Genomic DNA, 21156 nt, shown 5'->3' on the forward strand with positions numbered 1-21156 from the left:
GAATTCCTCCTCCTGTTGCCAGACCCCCAGGTTGGGAAGCCTGATGTGTGGCTCAGAACCTTCACACCAGTGGGTGGACTCCTGTGGTATAAGTGTTCTCCAGTTTGTGAGTCACCCACCCAGCAGTTATGGGATTTGATTTTATTGTGATAGCACACCTCCTACCGTCTCATTGCGGCTTCTTCTTTGTCTTTGCATGTGGGGTATCTTTTTCAGTGAGTTCCAGTGTCTTCCTGTCGATGACTATTCAGCAGTTAGTTGTGATTCCAGTGTTTTCGAAAGAGGGAGTGAGAGCATGTCCTTCTACTCCACCATCTTGAACCAACGTCCAGTTCCTTGGTTATTTATCAGCATCTTCCAATTTTGTTTTTGGTTTGGGGAGTCCCTGATTTGAGGCTGATCACCTCTGAAGACTCTGGACTTCCTGCAAAGCTGAGGACTAGATCCAGGAGTCTGCATGCTCATAAAAACCCTTTTCAGGAAATTATTACTAACCTTATATAATGGGTGGGAAAATTAAGTCTCAGATTCACTTGGCCTATACCATGTATTTTGAGGGCACCCCCAAAATAATATCTACATTATTTATCAGAAGAGAATACAATTTGATATCCCAGCAACAGTGAGGCCATAAGCCATCAAATATCATTTTAAAACAGGTTAAATGAATAACTATATCTATTTGGACATAGGCAGTTCTGTATTGCTGGCATAGATTTAATTTGTGTTCTTTCAAAAAAGTAATTCTTGTTTAAATGAAGAAGTTATGCATGGCAAGAATTTAAATTCCCCTAACAAGTGCCAACATGAGTAAGATAAAGCATGCCGAAAGAGAGAGTCAGAGCTTACTATTAAACTAAAGAAAAAGACAACAGTGTACATCAGATACAGCTGGCTCTCCGTATCCCTGGATTTTGCTTCCATGGTGGGTTGAATCTCTGGATGAAGAAACCACAGATACAGAGGGTCTGCTGTACCATGCCGTTTCACATACGGGACTTGAGCATACATGGGAGGTCCTATAACCAATAACCCCCACCCTCCCAGGATACAGAATTCAAAGGGCATTTTCTGTGAATTCTATGTATAAGTCCTTGAACCAACTGTGGAGGAATCATGAAGAAATAAGAATTTGTCCTTATCCAATCTAATCTAATAGAAAAGGCAAGAAATTAACTCAAATAAATATAGAGTAAAATATAGTCAGCATTATAATAAAGTTACAAGCAAAATGTGACAATACACATCACTTCTGTTGCTGATGTCTTAGAAGCTTTACAGAAGATTTTTTAAGAATGCCAGCTTGAAGGAAGAATAGGAATTTAACAATTGCATTTGAGAGAATAAAGCGTTCTAGGCTAAGGGAAAAGCATGGAGAAAGAGACAAAGTCATGGAATGTATAGGGAATTGTGGGAAGTACTGCCAATTTGTGCCCATCAGGAGGTGCAGGCTATGGGAGACGAGAGAAGATGATAAACAGCAAGATTTGGAAGAACCTTGAAACCAATGCCCAAGGGCTGGCCTTTAGAAGGAAGTCTTAGGATATCCAAGTTTTGAGCACTTGTGCCTTAGTAAGATTAAATAGACAACAATGTGGAAGATGGACTGGATGGGAAATAGGCTGGAGGTGAACAGACCAGTTAGGAAGCTACTGCAATCATCTTAGCAAGAGGTACTGGAAGGAAGGGGTTCAAGTGTGAAAAACTTTCTGAGGGAGAAAATGATGGGATTAAATGTCAACCACCTGGGTGGGATGAATCTCACGTTTGCAGCCTGAGTAACCCAGAGCAGTGGTCCCCAACCATCTTGGCACCAGGGACCGATTTCGTGGAGGACACGGGGGGGTGGGAGGAGATGGTTCAGGAGGTATGCAAGTGATGGGGAGTGATGGGGAACAGCAGAGAAAGCTTCGCTCCTCGCTCGCTGCTCACTTCCTGCTGTGCAGACTGGTTCTTAACAGGCCGCTATTGGTCTTCGGACTGTGGGGGGGGGGGTTGGTGACCCCTGACCCAGAGGATAGGGAGAGAGTATATAATCAGTGATGTGATATAAACCCTTGACAGTCAACAGTGTATTATTAAGGGAGAAGAAAAGGTAGTGGTAAATTTTGGAGTATGCAGGTTTTATGGGATTTTGTTGTCTGAGTAGAAGGTTGGAATAGAACACTATTCAAGATGAATTCCAGCTCTGTTTCACCTGACTGCCCATAGAATAGCTGTTTCTGAATTGCCTTTGACCTTGTTCCATTGGCCTACTCGTCCATTCAAGAAATATTTAGTAAATGCTTACAGAGACTGTACTAGACAACTGGGGCAAATCAGTGAACAAAATAGAAATGCATTCTTGCCTTCAAGGAACTTGCATTTCAGCAGGAACAGTCACACAATAAATAACATACATAATTAAATAAATGAAGTATATCATGTGTTAGAAGTGAACAAAGGGCTATGGGGGAAAAAAGAGACGACTATGAAAGATGAGGAACAGTGATTGTAAGGCAAGGGTAGGGGAACAGTCTATATTGAGAGATGTCACAAGTCACAGACTTTGAACGGTAGTTCAGAGTTTATCTAAGGATGCTGCTGGGACATTGCTCACTACATTTATCTGTTTCCTCTTAATGAAAGCATAGGAGAGATTCAGTAGGTTTCTATAGAGTTCTGACTTCTTACCACCATGAATCAGCTAACTGATCACATTTTCCTCTTGGCACTAGTGGCCAGAAAGCTAAAAGCTAAATCTCTAATCTGTGGTCTTCTTCTAAACCATGTATGGAGACTCACAGCATTTTTTGTACCTGTTTTCATCTTATTTTCTGAATATCATTTTCCTATTGCCTTGATTTCTTCACATACTTTTATCTTATTGTGTATTTTAATCAGCTAAAATCCAATTTAGATCTCCTGAGGTATAAATAAATATGCAAAAATAAACTGCTAAAATTACTTTTTTTTTTTACAGTTTTGGCCTCTTTTGACACCAAAATGAGAGGCTTTAATTAAGGTTAAATCTGTTAAAATAATACATTTAAATAGTGACTGTATATGTAACCTCATGAGAAGTATATTTGTAACCTAGCAGGACCCTATGGGGCCTTCCCAGGACAGACCACCCCATGTCCTACACCTGCCTCTTACTTGTAGAAAAACTTTAGCCTCCTAGGCCTTCCCTGAGTGCCAAAGCATAAATTTAATCAGAGAAGTAAGAAAATGTGGAAACAAAGGCAAACAGCCAAGCAAGACAAAATTATAATAGTTTAGTCATGGACCTTTAGTTCCTCCTCAAGGGCTATAGATAATATTCTGAGACATGTCCTCTGAGCTGCTGTGCAGATACTGAAACCCCCACCAGGTGGTTAACTGTATGCTGCCCACAAACATCTTGACCCCAGACCAGTTGGAACCAGAGGCTGATAATATCAACTCCTGATTACCTTGCCATCAACCAATCAGAAGAATGTCCATGAGCTGATCACATACCCCACAACCCTCTCCCTCACCCTGTCTTTAAAAAACCTTTCCCTGAAAGCCACTGGGAAGTTCAGGTCTTTTGAGCACTAGCTGCCTGGACTCCTTGTTTGGTGCCCTGATATAAACACTGTACTTCCCTTCACCACAAGCTGGTGTCCATAGATTGGCTTTACTGTGTGCAGGCGAGTGGACCCAAGTTTGGTTTGGTAACACATTTGCCTTCTGTACCAGTCACAGACATTTTGGGTACTTACATGAAATTCACACAGCCTGTGCCAGCAGGTGGAGCAATCCAGACGAAGCTGAGGTTGGTTGTGGGCAGATGACTCACATGAGAGGCCACCACACTGCACATAAACTGGTTACCAAACTGGTGGTCAGACATGATCCCTGACAAACAGAAAGGAAGGAAAGTTGTTATAAAAACAATAAAACAAAGTCCTTATGATGGCATAATAATATTTTCTGGACATTTTTCTTTTATGTTAAGATGCAACATGCTGTTTGGCTTCCCCGTAAGTTACGCAATTTTCCACTTCCTATTGTCAGAAGGAAATGAATTGTTTAAAACATTATTGTTAAGGAGCAATCTACTAAATTACTGCTATAGTATTTGCTTCATTTTGATTTTGTTGACTGGTCTTTGCCCATCAACAAAGACCACCAGGAACACGGTATAACAAGGTTGGATTTATTTGAAGTGTTTGCAGCAATGGAGACCAAATACTATTGGGAACTTGGAGGTATCTCAGTATGAGGATGTTAGGAGGAGCCTGTTAAAATATTTGGGCTTGTGTTAGGTTATTTTAGAGAGTAGGGTGATCAAGCTGGCCCAGGAATTTCCCGATTGTAGTACTGAAAGTCCTGCATCCTGGGGACCCCCTCAGTCTTGTTGGGCAGGTTCCAGGTAAAGATGGTTTTGCTTCTGGATTTGGTACTATCAGAAAGTGGGAGCAATTTTATCACTGAGTATCTTAATTTTTACCTATGAGACATGAGGAATGGAGTAGGGCTAAAGCTGAGATCGATAAAAAAGCAGCGGAGCGTTAATATGGAGAGGTGATGTTGGTCATTTTTGTGGTTTGCACCATGTTCTTGCTTTTGTCTGTGTTCAGGCATGATTACAGGTGATCTTGTTTTTGCCTCAAACCACAACTGTCTCAGAGTGGATGACCTATGAAACTGCTCATGTTCAACACGAGAACATCATGGCCTAGCTGAATACCAAGTCAGCTCCCAGGTGAGCTATCAGGAGATGCTTTTTTTTTTAATAAGGTGATTCTCTTATGTTTACCTCAGATATAAAATATTAATAGATAACTCAACACTAAGAAAATGAAAAACTTGATTTTTTAAAATAGGCAAAAGATCTCACCAAAAAAGATATATAGATGGCAAATAAGCATACAAAAAGATGTTCAACATCATATGTCATTAGAGAATTGCAAATTAAAACAATGAAATGCCTCTACACACCTAATATTCAACCGAAGTCCAAAACACTGACAATTCCAAACGCTGGTAAGGATGTGGAACTACAGTAACTTATTCATTGCTGGTGAGAATGCAAAATGGTATAGCCATTTTGGAAGACAGTTCGGTGTTTTCTTACAAAAATCAACATACTCTTACCACATAATCCAGAAATCACACTCCTTGGTATTCACTCAAATAAACTGAAATTTTATATCCACTCAAAAACCTGCATATGGATGTATATAGCAGTTTTATTCATAACTGTCAAAACTTGGAAATAACCAAGATATCCTTTATTAAGTGAATGGATAAACTGGTACATCCAAACAATAGAATATTTTTCAGAGTTAAAAGGAAGTGAGCTACCAAGCCATGAAAAGACATGAATAAATAAGTGCATAGTACTAAATGAAAGAAGCCAATATGAAAGAACTACATGTTGTATGATTCCAACTATGTGACATTCTAGAAAAGGTAAAATTATGGAGACAGTGGTTGCTGGGGTGAGGAGGGAAGGAGGGAGGTATGACTAGGCAGAGCACAGAGGATTTGTAGGTCAGTGAAACTATTCTTTATAATAGTGCAATGGTGAATACACAACACCAAGAACGAAACCTAATGTAAAGTATGGACTTTGAGTGACAATGATGTGTCAGTGTAGGTTCATCTGCTGTAACAAAGGTATCACTGTGGTGCAGGATGCCTGGGAGGCTGGGGGGGCTGGTATATGGAAAAACGTTTTACTCAATTTTGCTGTGACCTAAAACTGCTCTAAAAATAAAGTTTATTAATAAAAAAAAAACATTGCCAGGAGTGGGCAGTTAAATAAAAAATTAACTTGTTGGCTTTGTGAACTTGGGCAAATGGCTTACTCTCTCTGAGATCCAGTTTCCCTGTCTTTAAAATGAAAACACATGTCCACTCCATCCTAAAGTTATTGTGAGAATTAAATGACTCAATACATATGGCAGCATCTGGTACAGTACCCCTGTATTTGGATAGGTGTCCTGCTTACATGTCATCACAGCAGTTCACACATTGCTCCATCATACCCTGGACCATCTTTCTAGGGAGTCTATGAGGGACTAGGTCTTTAATCTTTATATTTGAAGCGACTATCACAATGTCTGGCACATCACAGATACTCAAGAAATATTTTCTAAATAAATACAAGAATAATTTAACTATAAAAATAAAAGACAATGTAAATTATACACATTACATCAACTAATGAAATAGAATCTTCTAGACTAGCAAGTTGTTCAGAATAGGTCATATTGGCTAAAGAAATAGAAGAACAAGTCTATATTTTGACATATCCTAATGATGTTACTTTTCTCAAGTATATATATATATATATATATATATATATATATATATATATATATATATATATATATATTTTAAAGCTGTATCTTGAGACAAAAGGATGAAAGTCATCAAGCCAGAGAAACCACAAGGTTAGAGAGGATGACAGACTCCAGACTCCCAAGGAAATCACAGAGTGCTGAAGGAGACTCAGCAGCCGTGACTCAGGAATTGCCACTTCCCTCTGGTCGGGCATAAAGCAGGGATCCAGTGTATGGAAAATGATACATATGCAGGAGTCAGCCTGGCCAAAAATGAAAGCAAAAGTTCCAGCTACAATCATGTGGGAATGGAAATGAATCAAACAAAATAACGTTTCAGGGTCACAGAGTCTTGGTAACAGAATTCATGTTCAAATATCTCCTCACTCCTCAAAGCTCCTCTTAGAAAGTGAGTCATGTCTAGACTGCATATTACTTGACAGAATTTTAAAAGGTAGCTATAGAGTTGCAATTGCCTCATGCCCTACCCTGGGTAAATACTCTACAGGATGACATTCTTGCAATCCAACCGTCAAGCACAGCAGTTCTCCAACTTGGCTACACAGAAGCATCACCTAAACAGATTGAATAAATACTGGTTCCCAGACATTCTGAGTGAATCAGCAGAAAAAAACAGTATTTACAGAATCCCTGTGTTGCATCAAACATTGGGTTAGGCCCTATGGAGGTACACAGAAGAAATATAGAACATTGTCCCTACCTTGAAATGACTTCAGCTGGGACGAGAAAACTGGAATAAACTAACATTATAAATAGAACAACTAGAAAATAAGTAAGTGCTAACTGGGTGGTATTTGTGAAAAATACAAAAGAGGAGAGTGATTAATGTGGACAATTGTAATAATGACAACTAATGTTTATTGAGCACTTACTATGGCCTGACACTATTCTAAGCGTTTCATGAATATTTACTTGTTTAAGGCTCTTAACAATCCTATGCAGTAGGAGCTGTTATTTTCTCTATTTTACCCATGAGGAAACTAATATGATGAAGACAAATACTTGCTTACAGTTATACAGCGAGGGCAGTATAGCCTGGATTCAAACAAGCATCCTTGCTGCACAGTCAGAAATGGCACTGTAGACAACAAGGTCCTACTGTATAGGGAACTATATTCAATATCTTATAGTAAACTATAATAGAAAAAGAAAAAAATGACTTTGTTAAAGAGGGAGATTGGAATTGAGTTTTGGGGGGAAAACTAAGATTTCCCATATTTGCTTTTATGTACACGAGGCAGGAGAGTATAAGCACGAGATCGTACCCTCAACTCTGTCACCCGCTGCTGCATGACCTTGGTCAGGGTGCTCCCTCTCAAGCTTCAGTTCCAACATCTATAAACTGCTGGTCCATGATCTCTAAGACTCCTTTCAGTGCCTTAGCTCTCTGAGTACAATTTAAATGAACAGAAGAAAGATGGGAGGACAGCTCACAAAGGCAGACATAATGAGCAGAGGTATGCATACAAAATGAGAACGAGGAGGAGAGCAGTCAGCATCAGCTTCCAGTGTTCTGTGAAACACAATTTACTGCATGTGCCACAGCGATCTTCTTAATGGCTTTTGTGTCATGAAAGACATATGCCATCTAATATATGTGATTTGGAAACCTACTCTTGGATAACTTTAATTTGAATTTGATAATGAATTTAAATTTACGATGGTGCTTTCCCTTGCTGCATGCTGGATAATAGGATATATATATTGAGTTTTAATATTACTTGAAAAAGGGGAAATCAGATCTATGATAAAAGAATTTAATTACACTGTGTATCTCAGGGAGATATATACATATAAAATATATATGTGTGTAGTGTAGCTATAACAAAGATTTTATTTTCATTGTTGTGGCTATGTGTAAACTTTCATACAAAAATTTTTTTCTGTGGAATTTCTTCCCCCGAAAAAGAAGCTATTCTTTTCCAAGAGAACTGGACTATGAGAGAAAGAAAGCACTTCAAGAAGTATGGCTCTCTTTGTCTAACTTTGGATGAAGAGGTAAAGGGTATCCTTCAGTCTGTGAGGTTCTATGAGACCGATAACTGTCCTGATAGATTTTAAAGCATTTATGTTATAGGTACATTTTCCTTTTGAATATTGTGTACACACATATGAAAAATAGGAATACTGAAATTTTAACTATAATTTCTGTATCAAGAAATGACCAAGGTAACTTTTTAATATAACTCTTCCTTTGACAAAGTATGAGTGTTTTAAATTCATTAAATTCTTCAAACCATTGGATAGCTAATATAAAATTATCTAGCATCTCTCTTCTTAATCAAAGTTGTGGTTAAAGGATAGGAATCTATGCCAGAGTTTCCTTTATCCACATTATACTTCTACAAGATTAAGCTCACAATGTCTTTAATTGTTCTAAAGTTGCTTCCATGATCCCTTTTAAGACAGTGATACTCATTTCTGTGCCTTCCGGGGTGTCATTTTCCTTGACAAGTCTTCAGTTATTTTAAGTTTGTGACTAAACCTTGTATGAACTCCATTTTCCCTCAGGAATACTCTTCTATGCTTTTAATGTGCATACCTTGAGTCTTCAGAACTTTAACTAGAATTTCTATGATTCCCCCATTTTGAAAATAAAATGTACACATCCTCATAAAAATTAGGCTATTCACTTCCAAGAAACACCCTGAAGATGTTATTACCAAAAATAACCAATGTACTAGGAAAATTACACATTCATGTTGGGTTTATTCTATATTTTATAGATTAAAGACGTGGATTATTCAAATCAGTTCAGTTTGTAATTTGCCATAGTTGGTGTTAAAGTGGGTAGAAGCATGTCCTGTTTTTTTCATGTGATTCAAGAACTAAGACATCTGTGGATGGGATATCACGAAATAAAGGGAAAGTACATTAAGATTATAGATTTTTGGTTTGTGATAAATGTAACCTTCATATATAAAAATGATGAAATCTTAAATATTTTATTGTTTCAAACACTTTCAGAAAGTATGGCAGAATATTTTGTCAGGAAGTTTATTAAATTCATTAACTTATGTCTGTATAAAAAGTGTAAGAACAGACAAATATTTAAGATGATTTCTGTTTCCTTTTATTTTCATCATTTTTTCTTTGTTTCAAAGGGATATCTAAAGGCTTACATGAGTTAATAAAAAGTAGACTGTTCTGAAAATGTAGTCTGGAAAGTTACTGGTATATTTTAAGTGAAGAGAGAAAGTGAATTATGGAGTTCCTTTATGTCATTCTTTAATCTTTTCATTTGATTCAAATATGAATAACTGTTTACTTGCAGAATTTGACTTGTCTATTATTTGCCTTCTTTGCTAGGTCAATGTACACAAATATTTCAACAAAGCTAAACATGATTTTATATGCTGAAAAGTAATCACTGAACTTCCCGAAAAAATACTTATTGCAGCTTATCTGTGAAGTACCAGTCTGATGAAAATGGATATGAAAATAATAGCTTTCAAGTAGTGATACAAGTTAATGAAAAGTATGGGCACCCACACTCACACATATGCACTGGGTATATTTAACTTTTAAAGCATTGATTTGAAGGCATTTGGTTTCAAATTTAGGTCTAGAAGGAAAAAAGTATGAAAATCTTTCTGGAATTGTATGTCTATGGGTATACATTAGAAATGTATGAGGATCCATGCTATTCCCATACGTCCTGTTGGTTATACACAAAGAGCTTATTCTAAGTCAACCTGATTCTTTCCTCACTCATGCAGTTACAAAGGTGAGAATTCTTGCTTTTGCCTTCCCTCTCCATCCCTCTTCCAGCACTACTGTTTATCAAATGCCCTCTCTGTGCCAGGTGTTTTCCCCATGTTATTACCTTACGACTATTATAGAGGCAATAGAGGGGAAAGGTTGAGAGCACAGACCCTGCAGGCAGTCTGCCTGGGTTCAGATCTTTGCTCCACTACCAAGGAATTGTGGAATTTTGGGCAGGTTACTGAAACACTGTTCCCACTTTCCCCTCCAGGAAAATGGAGATAATAATAGGGTGGCTCTGAAGATTAGATGAATATACGCACATAGTTAGCACTATATGTGTTAGCTGTTACTATCATTCCCACTTCAGAGATAAATGAGAATTATCAAGAACCGGTGGATTTAAGTGACTTTCCAACACTTAAACAAGTGTTCATAACAGAGCTAGTGAACAGCACTGGAACACAGATCCGTCTTCTATCTTACACTGTCCACTGGATCCCTCCCTCCTTGTGTCCATAAGAGGCAGTACCTCAATTCCGGGACAGACCCCTGTGTCGATCCAACCTAAATCCAAATCCAGTGATGAAATGCAAACCATCTGAGAGTGAGCATGAAGAGGGCCCCTGCTCTAGAAACAAGTTCAGGTGCTGTCCTCCCCTCCATTCCAACCCTCTCTCTCCAAAGATGTTAATTTCTTATCAGACAGTTTTTGGATAACTTTTGTCCTCTTGCTAGACACATCCCTGAGTTAGGTACAGATGTGAGTGAGACATCTTTAGGTCAAAAGTGCTCCCCTGGGCCTCCCTGGTGGCGCAGTGGTTGAGAGTCCGCCTGCCGATGCAGGGGATACGGGTTCGTGCCCCGGTCTGGGAGGATCCCATATGCCGCGGAGCGGCTGGGCCCGTGAGCCATGGCCGCTGGGCCTGCGCATCCGGAGCCTGTGCTCCGCAACGGGAGAGGCCACAACAGTGAGAGGCCCACATACCGCAAAAAAAAAAAAAAAAAAAAAAAAAAAGTGCTCCCCTAAGGGGCGAAGCCATCCAGTTACACTTAGGTCTATGTGGCCGCTGAGTTTGACAGAGCACATCCTTTCCAAAGAGCTATGTAAAGTCTGCACTGTATTTAACTTAAAAATATGTTTTAATTTAAAAATTTAAACATATTAAATATGTTTCAAAGCATATCTCTGCTGCCTTTCCTCCTAACACTGCATACTCCACCTCCCCTCTTAAAAGTTGCTTGGTGGTAGATAATCACTACACATTGTCTGGCCCCAGCCTTTCCAAACTAATTGCACCACGCTGGCTATGTGTCCAGACCTATACTCCCCTCCTTTTCACTGTTGCACTTGACTGAATCTGGATTTCCCCACACTTGGTCCTCACTTCATATTGCATTCTTCTATATTCAAGTCTCATGAGCGTTGGTCTAGTAGGTGGAAACTAAGTTACATGCCTTCACCCTAGAAAGGAAGTATGAAAATTCTATTTGGGGATGCTGGTACTAACAATATGGGAAACTGTATACAAATGGTGGCCAATCATAGATGGCTTATGTCTACTTCAGAGGGAAATTTCAAAGTCTATAAAGTTCTGGATTTCTTGATCCAAAAATAGCTAAAATAACTGATAGTCTTAAAAGACCACAGCTTTTAGGACTATTTCCATGAACCTATACATTGAGTTCTTTACCCTTGACCTTGAACAGGCTTTCTGTCACAGGAATAGTACTGTTCATAGCAGTCAATCTATTTGATGGACAGGAGCAAGAGCTCCCCATACCCTTGCTGCACAGCCTAATAGATTTCCCCAAAAGTCACACAAGCAGAGAAGATGTGCCTCTGGTTTCTGACTCCAGAGGTGTAAATCTAGAATAAATGACAGAGTTCCTGCTAAAGGAGGAACATCAATGAGCCAGCATAATATTTATTATCTCAGCTAAAGTACACTACCTACCTGGTCTTAGAGTCACTCCAATCAATCATCAACTCTTTCTGATGTTACCTCAAAATTTTTTCAACTGTGTCCCCTCTTGCCTACCCTTCCCACCATGGCTTTATTTCAGGCTTTCATTGTCTCTTTTTTTGACCAGTGCCAATAGCTCCCAAACTCATCTCTGTATTCAGTTTTGCCTCCCCAGGTTAATTCTCAGTACAGGTATCTTTCTAAAATGCAAATCTGATTTTATCATTCTACTGATTTAAATCCTTCAGTGCAATCCAAACTTGACAAAATTAGTCCTAAGTACTTCAACATGAAATTCTGTCCTCTATCTAACTGGGCTCATCTATCATGACCCTTACTCAAACTTCATACTCTATCAAAACCAAACTGAATATAGTTGTATGTACTTATCTCTGGCTTTGCTCCTGTTCCTTCTGCCTAGACCAGGGGTTAGCAAACTATGACCCACTGGTCAAATCTGGACTATGGCCTGTTTTTGTACAACCACTGAACTAAGAATAGTTTTACATTTTGAAAAGTTGTAAAAAAAAATGAAAAATATGCAAAAGAGATCTACCATTATAACCTGAAAAGCCTAAAATGCTAACTATCTGGCCATTTACAGAAAAAGTTTGCTGACCCTTGACCTAAAGTGCCCTTTCTTCCTCTGGCTTGGCTAAACCATTACTTTTCACTTAATACACACAAGATCATAAACCATCTCCTCCACGAAATTTTCCTGTACAACTCCTCTTGTATCCAAGGATACTGTTAGGAACATTTGCATGTTCTCATAATACCCAGAGAACCGTTCTGTTATTGAAGTACTCATTGCATTACAGAGAGTTACCTGTCGTCCCCATTAGACAAGTTAGTTATATTATGAATTATTTTATCTCCAAAAATTTATCATATGCACATAATAAATGCTAATGGAATGAACTATTGCTGCATAAAGGCATTGCAATTGACATCATATGGTATTACAGTAATTTAAATGACAGGAGCTCTCCGTGGTACTGGAGAGACTCTGCCTACAGCTTCTTCCCATACAATGCCCAGAACCTTTTGTGTTTCTCAGTTACTTTCACCAGGCTCTATCATGACTTCATGACTTTTTCTGCTACTTTCTAGTCAACTTTCCATAGAATCCTAACTAACTCTTGTCCAACTCTCTCCTGCTCCAGTTAATTGTACATAGCTTTTTGGTCAGGGCATTTGGTGTGCACAGATAGTCATATACTCACACACAATTTCTAGCCTCTTTGCAGTTCAAGGGCCCATGTGAATAATTTTGACCAATGGGATATGAACAGAAGTGAAGTGTACTATTTCCTACTTGAAGCACAGAGCAGAGACTGTGAGTCCTCTAGCTTCCTTTATTCCCTTGCCTTGATGGCAATGGAAGCCACACACTGTGATAGTATAGCCACAATATGGAAATACCTTAGATTGCTGAGTCCCTGCATGGAGGACAACTACCCTGAAGAGTCTTCAACTCCTATCAGACTATTGAGTTAAGCTGCAACTTGGGGGTTAATTTGTTACCAAAGCAAAACTGAATTTCCCTGATTAATACATCCTTTTAATATAACTCTTATCACACTTCATTTAATTCTATTTCCTTTATTAAATTTTAAGTTTCTTGAGAAAAGTGGTTTGGTCTTACATTGATTTTGCACAGCATCAGTCAATAATTGTTTGCTAAATGAGCAGACTTCTAAGTCTGCTTTCCTCTTCTCCATAGTATTTCCTACTGTCAAAAAGAACAATAATCTGTTTACTTTACAGGAGTCAAAGGAAAACTTTGATGAATGTAAGTTGTATAGCAGTAGTCAAGAGAAAGGACTCTAGAACCAAACTGCCTGGGTTCACATCCCAGTTCTACCATATACTAGCTATGTTCTTGTTAAAGTATGTAAACCCCTGTGCCTCAGTTTCATTACACGTGAAATATGGAAAACAAACAATATTACCCATCTCATCAGGTTACATAGTTAACGCATGTAAGTGTATAGAACAATACCTAGCCCATAATAAATACTACATAAATGTTGGCTTCTTCTGCATCATTAAAACTTCTTCTTAGGGGCCCTCAATTTCTATCCATGTCCCTAGTAACTTACAGAACAAAGATATATTTTTCTGGTAAAGACATTTCATTCAGTAACTTCAGGCTTTGTTTTCTTACAGAATTAACTAATAAGTTAAAAAATAGTAAATCATACAATATAAAAAAATTACAGTTTAAACATGTAAAACATTATAATTATGGCAAGCACTTTATCTATATACATCATAGTGGCAGTTTATGTGCTGTAAGAAAGCACCGTCACTTAATGAATGAATTCTGATGATATATATTTCATCATGTTTTCAATTCATCTGATTCCAAATCAGATAAAATAAATATCAATAAATGTTTAAAGACAGACCACAAGGAAACTGTTTTCAAATATGATGTATACTACTTTCATCTAAATTTTGTTAAAATTCATACTCCACTGAGGCAATAATGTGAATATTCTATCAGAAAAATGAGTGTTTCGTATTCCTCAAGGCTAAATGATTGCAAAGTAGTCTTAGAGATTTAAAACTTCCTTTCATATTTAAAATATATTAGGAGGCGGCAGAGTCAAGATGGCAGCATGGGAAGATGCAGAATTCATGGTCTCCTCACAACTAGGGCACCTGCTGGACGCTGGTGGGGGACCGTGATGCCCAGGGAGATGGGAGGAACCCCCAAGTGAACCACTTGCGGGATCTTGGTTCACGAGCCGGGGGTCAGGCCAAAGCTCCTGCAGTGGGAGCTCTGAGTCTGAACCACTGGACTAACAGAGAACCTCAGACCCCACGGAATATTCATTGGAGTGAGGTCTCCTGGAGGACCTCATCTCGGGACCAAGACCCAGCTCTACCCAACAGCCTACAAAATCCAGTGTTGGAAACCTCAGGCCAAACAACCAGTAAGAAAGGAACACAATCCCACCCATCAAAAAAAAAAAAAAAAAAACAACAAAACAATGAGATGGCAAAAAAGTATCTCACAAATGAAGGAGACAGGTAAAAACCTAGAAGACAAAATAAAGGAAGAGGAAATAGGCCATCTACCTGAAAAAATTCAGAGTAATGATAGTAAAGATGATCCAAAATCTCAGAAATAGAATGCAGGCACAGATTGAGAAAATACAAGAAATGTTCAACAAAGATCTAGAAGAACTAAAGAACAAACAAACAGAGATGAACAATAACTGAAATGAAAAATACACTGGAAGGAATCAGTAACAGAATAACTGAGGCAGAAGAACGGATAAGTGACCTGGAAGACAGAATGGTGGAAATAACTGCCGAGGAGCAGAATAAAGAAAAAAGAATGAAAAGAATTGAAGACAATCTCAGAGACCTCTGGGAAAACACTAAACACACCAACATTCGAATTATAGGAGTCCCAGAAGGAGAAGAGGAAAAGAAAGGGTCTGAGAAAATATCTGAAAAGATTATAGTGGAAAACTTCCCTAACAAGGGAATGTTCACCTTACATTCAAGGGAATGTAAGGCAAACGTATCAGGGGAGCATAACAGAAACCTGAAATCAGCAGAATGTGTTTCTGATTGGTCTGTTATGGAATTATGATCTACCCTGAAGATGCCAGATTTCTGCCAACAAAAGTTAAAGATTCCTTGAGGGCTTAACACAATGGAAGACTCATGCACAGATATTGGTAATACAAAGCAAACTACTCTAAGGATCATAAAGAGTCTACATTATTTTGTGAGCCCAAAGGGATAGCAAATGCTCTGGGGACAGAATCAATAAACAATGACAGCAGCCTTTCAGCTTGGTTTTGAAAGGGGAGTATAATTCTGGAGGGGGGCTTGTTGCAAAAGGAACAGCATGCTCGAAGTGGAAAAGTGCTGGTCACACTGAGAGAACAAGGAGAAGTGGGAGTGGTTGGAATACAGTGCTGTGCACAGCAGGCGCAAGGCAGGGGAAGGGGAGGGCTGGAAAGGCAGTCAAGGCCAGAAAAGAAGGCCCTTGAATGCCTCACTTAAAAATTTGCACTGCTGCAGGCACAATGAAGAGGATTACTGGACTTTTGTATATGCAGAAGGAAATATTAAAATGGTAGTGGTGTGTAAAATGGATGGGTGCAAAGCAAACCAAAGAGCATCAAGGACAGTGCCTGGAAAATTACTGCAAGAGATCCAGCAAGGCATGAGAAGGGTTGGAATTCTGGTGTTAAGAGAAAGGTTTTTATCTGAATTCACTGCTTTATGCCTGGTATTAGTGTACTAGGGCTGCTGTAACAAAGTATCACAAGCTGGGTGGCTTAAAACGACAGGAATTTATTGTCTCACAGTTTGGGAGGCAAGAAGTCCAAAATCAAGGTGTCAGCAGGTTGGTTCTTTCTGAGGGCTGTCAGGGAACTTTTGTTGATGCCTTTTTCTTAGCTTCTGGTGGGTCCAGGAGTTCCTTGATCTATAGGTACATCATTCCAATCCTCCACTGTCACATGGCATTCTCCCTGTGCCTCTGTATCTTCTTACAAGAACACCAGTCATATTGGATTAGGAGCCCACCCTATTCCAGTATGACCTCATCTTTACTTAATTAATTATATGTGCAGTGATCTTACTTACAAATAAGGTCCCCTTCTGAGATACTGGGGATTAGGACTTCATAACACAACTCAAATAAATGAAGAGGATCATGAGGAACTGCAGTGCTCTCACTCAGAGAAATATGTTTGCGATTAGTGTTCTGTGACTCACGGTTAGGTATTGAGGCAATGCTTTATTAAGATGCTACCATACAAGAATAACTCATTTTCTAAATATTGATTGATTTTACAATTTAGACTTGCCTAAAATGCAAAGTATAATAGAATGTAACATCACATAAAATAATGAGGGGTATTACTTAGAAGCGTGGGCAGCAGGAGGGGGAGAGATAATTTACATCAAAAGACAAATATATTGACAAAAAAGTCTAGAAAAAAGTTCTAGATTTGCAATTGGAAACTGCATGCAGGAGTCCACATGACTTTTTGAAATTAATATATAGCTTTACAGAGAGGTAACCCATTGTCATCCATAGAATTTTTTTTTAATATTGAAAATCACTGGCTAACATAAACTCTAAAAGAACATATAAACAGTTACAGTATAATGATAATTAAACTTTTCATTAAAGACCTTCAGACAGGAAGAAGTCATTTGTACCTAGCAAAAGTTATTAGTAACAACTATCCTAAGTTTACTTACCAACACAATTAATTACACTACCCCCCCCAATACTGCCACCCCATCCAACATGTTATTGATGAGAGCCAAGCAGAGTTTCGGCTTACATGACAATAATATGATTCTTTATAAAGATGTCACAAGAGGTGACATCAAGATCTCTTTCTAAAGACTGGAAATACGACTAACTAAGCTATCATTGAATGTAGACTTCAGGAATTTTTTTTTTAAGCAATGAGAAGTTCTCTATGAAAGACTGAGATTGCATTTCATGAAAGAATGTGGTTGCAAAAAGCCCACCCACACTGTCCAGTTTTTAGAGGAAGTTTATTTGGCCTCTGTTAAGCACACTGTTTTTTTCCTTTCCATGCAAATTACAGGGGTGTAATAGTCTCACCCGGGGGTATAGGGATTTACAAACACAATCCCAATTACAAGGAACAGGATTTGCCCACGTAAGGGCCTGCTCAGAGAGCTTCTAATTTGCAGTGTCCCCCCCGCCCCACCTCTGCCCGAGGCTAAGCATAATTCTGTCCACATATGGAGAGTGTGTGGATGCCTGTGACCAGTGCACCAGGTGGGAGGTTTGGAGCTTGCAGTCAGGGAGGCTGAGCAGATGATTTAGAGCTGACGTCTAAGAGCTCCACAGAGAACCTCCAAGCACTGCACTAAATGCCACCAATCAGACAAACACAGTGGTGGCAAATAGGCTTGGCATTAACAACAGAAATAAAATATGCTAATCAGCTGTTCTGCTCCAGGAAAACAGGTCACCAGGGAAGGGGTGGGAGGGAAGCCACATCTTTAAGGATCTGCAGAAGTTTTTGGTTAAATTTCCACATTTATCTCTAGTCATGACTTCACTAACATTTCTACCTCATTTACGACCTAGTAATGTTTTATGCAACTACCCTCTTCAGCAGTCTCTTTGGAAATCTTCAAATCCATTTCTATGGTACCCACAGCTACCAGCAGCTACAGCAACTGTGGCATTTAAAATACATATATCATGTCTACTTCATTTTAAAATATTCTCTATAGGATGCAGTACAGTGTAACAGTTAAGTACAACAGGGTCAGCACTAGGCAAACTAGGTTCAAATCCTGCCTCTGCCGTTTAATAGCTGTGTGATCTTGGCCAACTTAAAATCTCTAGGCCTCCATTTCCTCACCTATAAAATGGTAATGTAATAATAACTAATTTTTAGAATTACTGAGAGAATTAAATGAGTTACTATAAGCATAGCTCTTGGAATGGTACCAGACACACAGTACTCAACAAACGTTAGCTATTGTAATTCAGTACACTGTCAGTTCACCTTTGACATGATAATTGCATTCTTAAGTATAATACTATAAAATTTGAGTATTCAAGCCAAATACTTTGATGGCTTATAGTGGGGGCTAGGAGTTAGAAATATGCAGAAATAAGAGGTATTGGGAGCGTTGTGGTTTTTTGTAGTTGTAATTATATAGTTACAGAGCCTAAACATCACAAAAACATAAAGTATTTGATTATACTTAGACTATTCACGAAAGCCTTTCCTCTCTGACCTGAACCAGCACTGTCGTTAGTGTATCCCTTACTGGACATCTTTATTTCATCACCTTGATTACCCATTGCTTTATTACACAAACACAGAGACACTCCAACAATGTAGCAATGGTGCTCCCAAAGGTTTTATTCTTCATTATAGCAAATGTTGACGATGTGACTCAAATTTTATTTACTAATTAACTGATCCTATTATGTCCAACTGGCCTTAGAAATGATTACTAGCCCCCTAGGAAAAAAAATCCCTGTATGTTTTATTACACATAATGAAGACCTGAGCCCAGGCTTGCCAAATAAAATAGAAGACTGGTGATAGAAGGCCTCAATTCTATATTTTCAAGTCTTCACAACTGTGGGGCAGTCATTGAGATTGTAGCAAAAATTTGATCCTTTTAGCTTTAAAACTGAAGGGTAAAAAGAGGGGAGTGGATAGAGGGGAGGGGCAATAGAGGGGTAGGGAATTAAGAGGTACAAACTATTAGGTGTAAAATAAGCTACAAGGATATATTTTACAACACAGGCAATGGAGCCAATATTTTATAATAACTATAAATGGAGAATTACCTTCACAAATTGTGAATCACTATATTATACACCTGTAAGTTATATAATATTGTACAGCAACTATACTTCAATTAAAAAAAAAAGCTGAAGGGTGGAAAAAAACTGCCCAGTTGAAAGGATAGAAAAAAGTAGAGAAGACTATAGAAATTATCAGATTAGTTTTAGTGAGAAAAAAATGCATGTTTTGTGCACCTTTTGAGTGTTTGCAAAAAACCCTGACACTAATGCTACTCAAAAATGGCCACTCCAATTTCACCATGATGATGCTCTGCACTTTTGGTACCTTTAAAGGTTTCATATTTAGTCTTACAAATACTGGATTATATATAATGTAAGTATAATGTTAATTGAATTTTTAACATGGAGCACAATGTATCCAATTTTATTTGATTTCCCCTTGTAAAATAACTTTATGGCAACTGAACTTTTTTTCACAAAACCTAGAGTCCTAATCTTGATTTTGTTTCTGTGTCAGATCTATAGCAAGCTTCCCAAAATTGAATAAATGGAGCACAGAACACAGTGACAGAGGTTTCAGGATTTGTCTGACTTGCTTTCAGCTCACTGAGAAAAGATTACAGAGCGAAGATAAGATATCCAATGTTAAGACACTGAGACCACTTCAATTTTTTTAAAATGTGCACAATGACAACAATTAACATTCCTCAAATCCCCATGAACAAAATGTCAAAGCAATATAAGTAAACCATTAAGCTATATCCTCTAAAGGCATTAGTACACTTATTTTATTGGCTTTAAAGATGCAAGCCAAGCCATGATAAACTGAATTGGACATATGCTGTTCATTATATCATAACTATAAATGGAAATATTTATATTTCCCCAGATGTTTCTACCAACAGCAGAAGGTAATTAATTATGACAAGACTAAAAAATAATAAGAACAAAAAAACACTGAAATAACTTTACACTCCCCTCAAAACAATGAATATTCATCAGATTATGAAATCTGTGAGGCAAATACTTCAACACTTCTTTGCTATATTCCCTAAGGGATTAAGGTATTTAAGTTTTTATTTTAATTATAATGTGTAGCAAGCCAATTATTATATGGAGTAAGTCAGTGAATGGGATCACACTGCTTTATGGGTCCTGTGATAGTACTGAGAACTGAATGTTTAGATGCTGGAAAACAGGTAATGAGGAAAAACCTGTTGAAGGAGTCTCTGAAGTGATAAGAGAGTCTCATTAGGCTAGAAATAATGATAAGAACAGTAAGAGCTACAATTTTTTTTTTTTTTTTTTTGTGGTACGCGGGCCTCTCACTGTTGTGGCCTCTCCCGTTGCGGAGCACAGGCTCCAGACGCGCAGGCTCAGCCGCATGGCTCATGGACCCAGCCGCTCCGTGGCATGTGGGATCCTCCCGGACCGGGGCACGAACCCGTGTCCCCTTCATCGGCAGGTGGACTCTCAACCACTGCGCCACCAGGGAAGCCCAGAGCTACAATTTATTGATGCTTACTCTATTACCTGCACTTTTCCCCCCCAATAAATCCTCACGACAACTCTATGAAGTGGTAGTGTGGTGTGATGGAGCTGGCTTATACAGGCTACAGAACGCTGCTGATTGAAGCTGAATGTCTCTTCCCAACTCTTCCCAATTCAGTGACATCACACTGGTAGCTTGAAACTGGCCATGGTGTGAGGCTTTACATAACAGAAACTGCCACATGATACAAATCAGGATTTCTTTTCCCCCAGAGAGCTGGTTCTTAAACGTTTACCAGCACACCACTGACAATAGTTATGATTATTCCCATGTTACAAAGGAGGCAACTGACACTTAACATGGTTAAGTAATTTG

General features: G+C 38.5%; 1 protein-coding gene across 2 annotated transcripts in view; it reads right to left on the reverse strand.

Annotated features, from left to right (window-relative positions):
- RELN (reelin) overlaps positions 1 to 21156 on the reverse strand; it is a 527861-nt gene that overhangs the window by 372329 nt on the left and 134376 nt on the right. For both annotated transcript variants that reach the window (XM_060107639.1, XM_060107638.1), the window contains exon 3: positions 3726 to 3861. In XM_060107639.1, coding sequence (XP_059963622.1) covers positions 3726 to 3861 — 136 coding nt within the window. The remainder of the gene's footprint in view (positions 1 to 3725; positions 3862 to 21156) is intronic.

This window comes from Mesoplodon densirostris, chromosome 9 (assembly GCF_025265405.1).
Source record: "Mesoplodon densirostris isolate mMesDen1 chromosome 9, mMesDen1 primary haplotype, whole genome shotgun sequence".
NCBI lineage: Eukaryota > Metazoa > Chordata > Mammalia > Artiodactyla > Ziphiidae > Mesoplodon > Mesoplodon densirostris.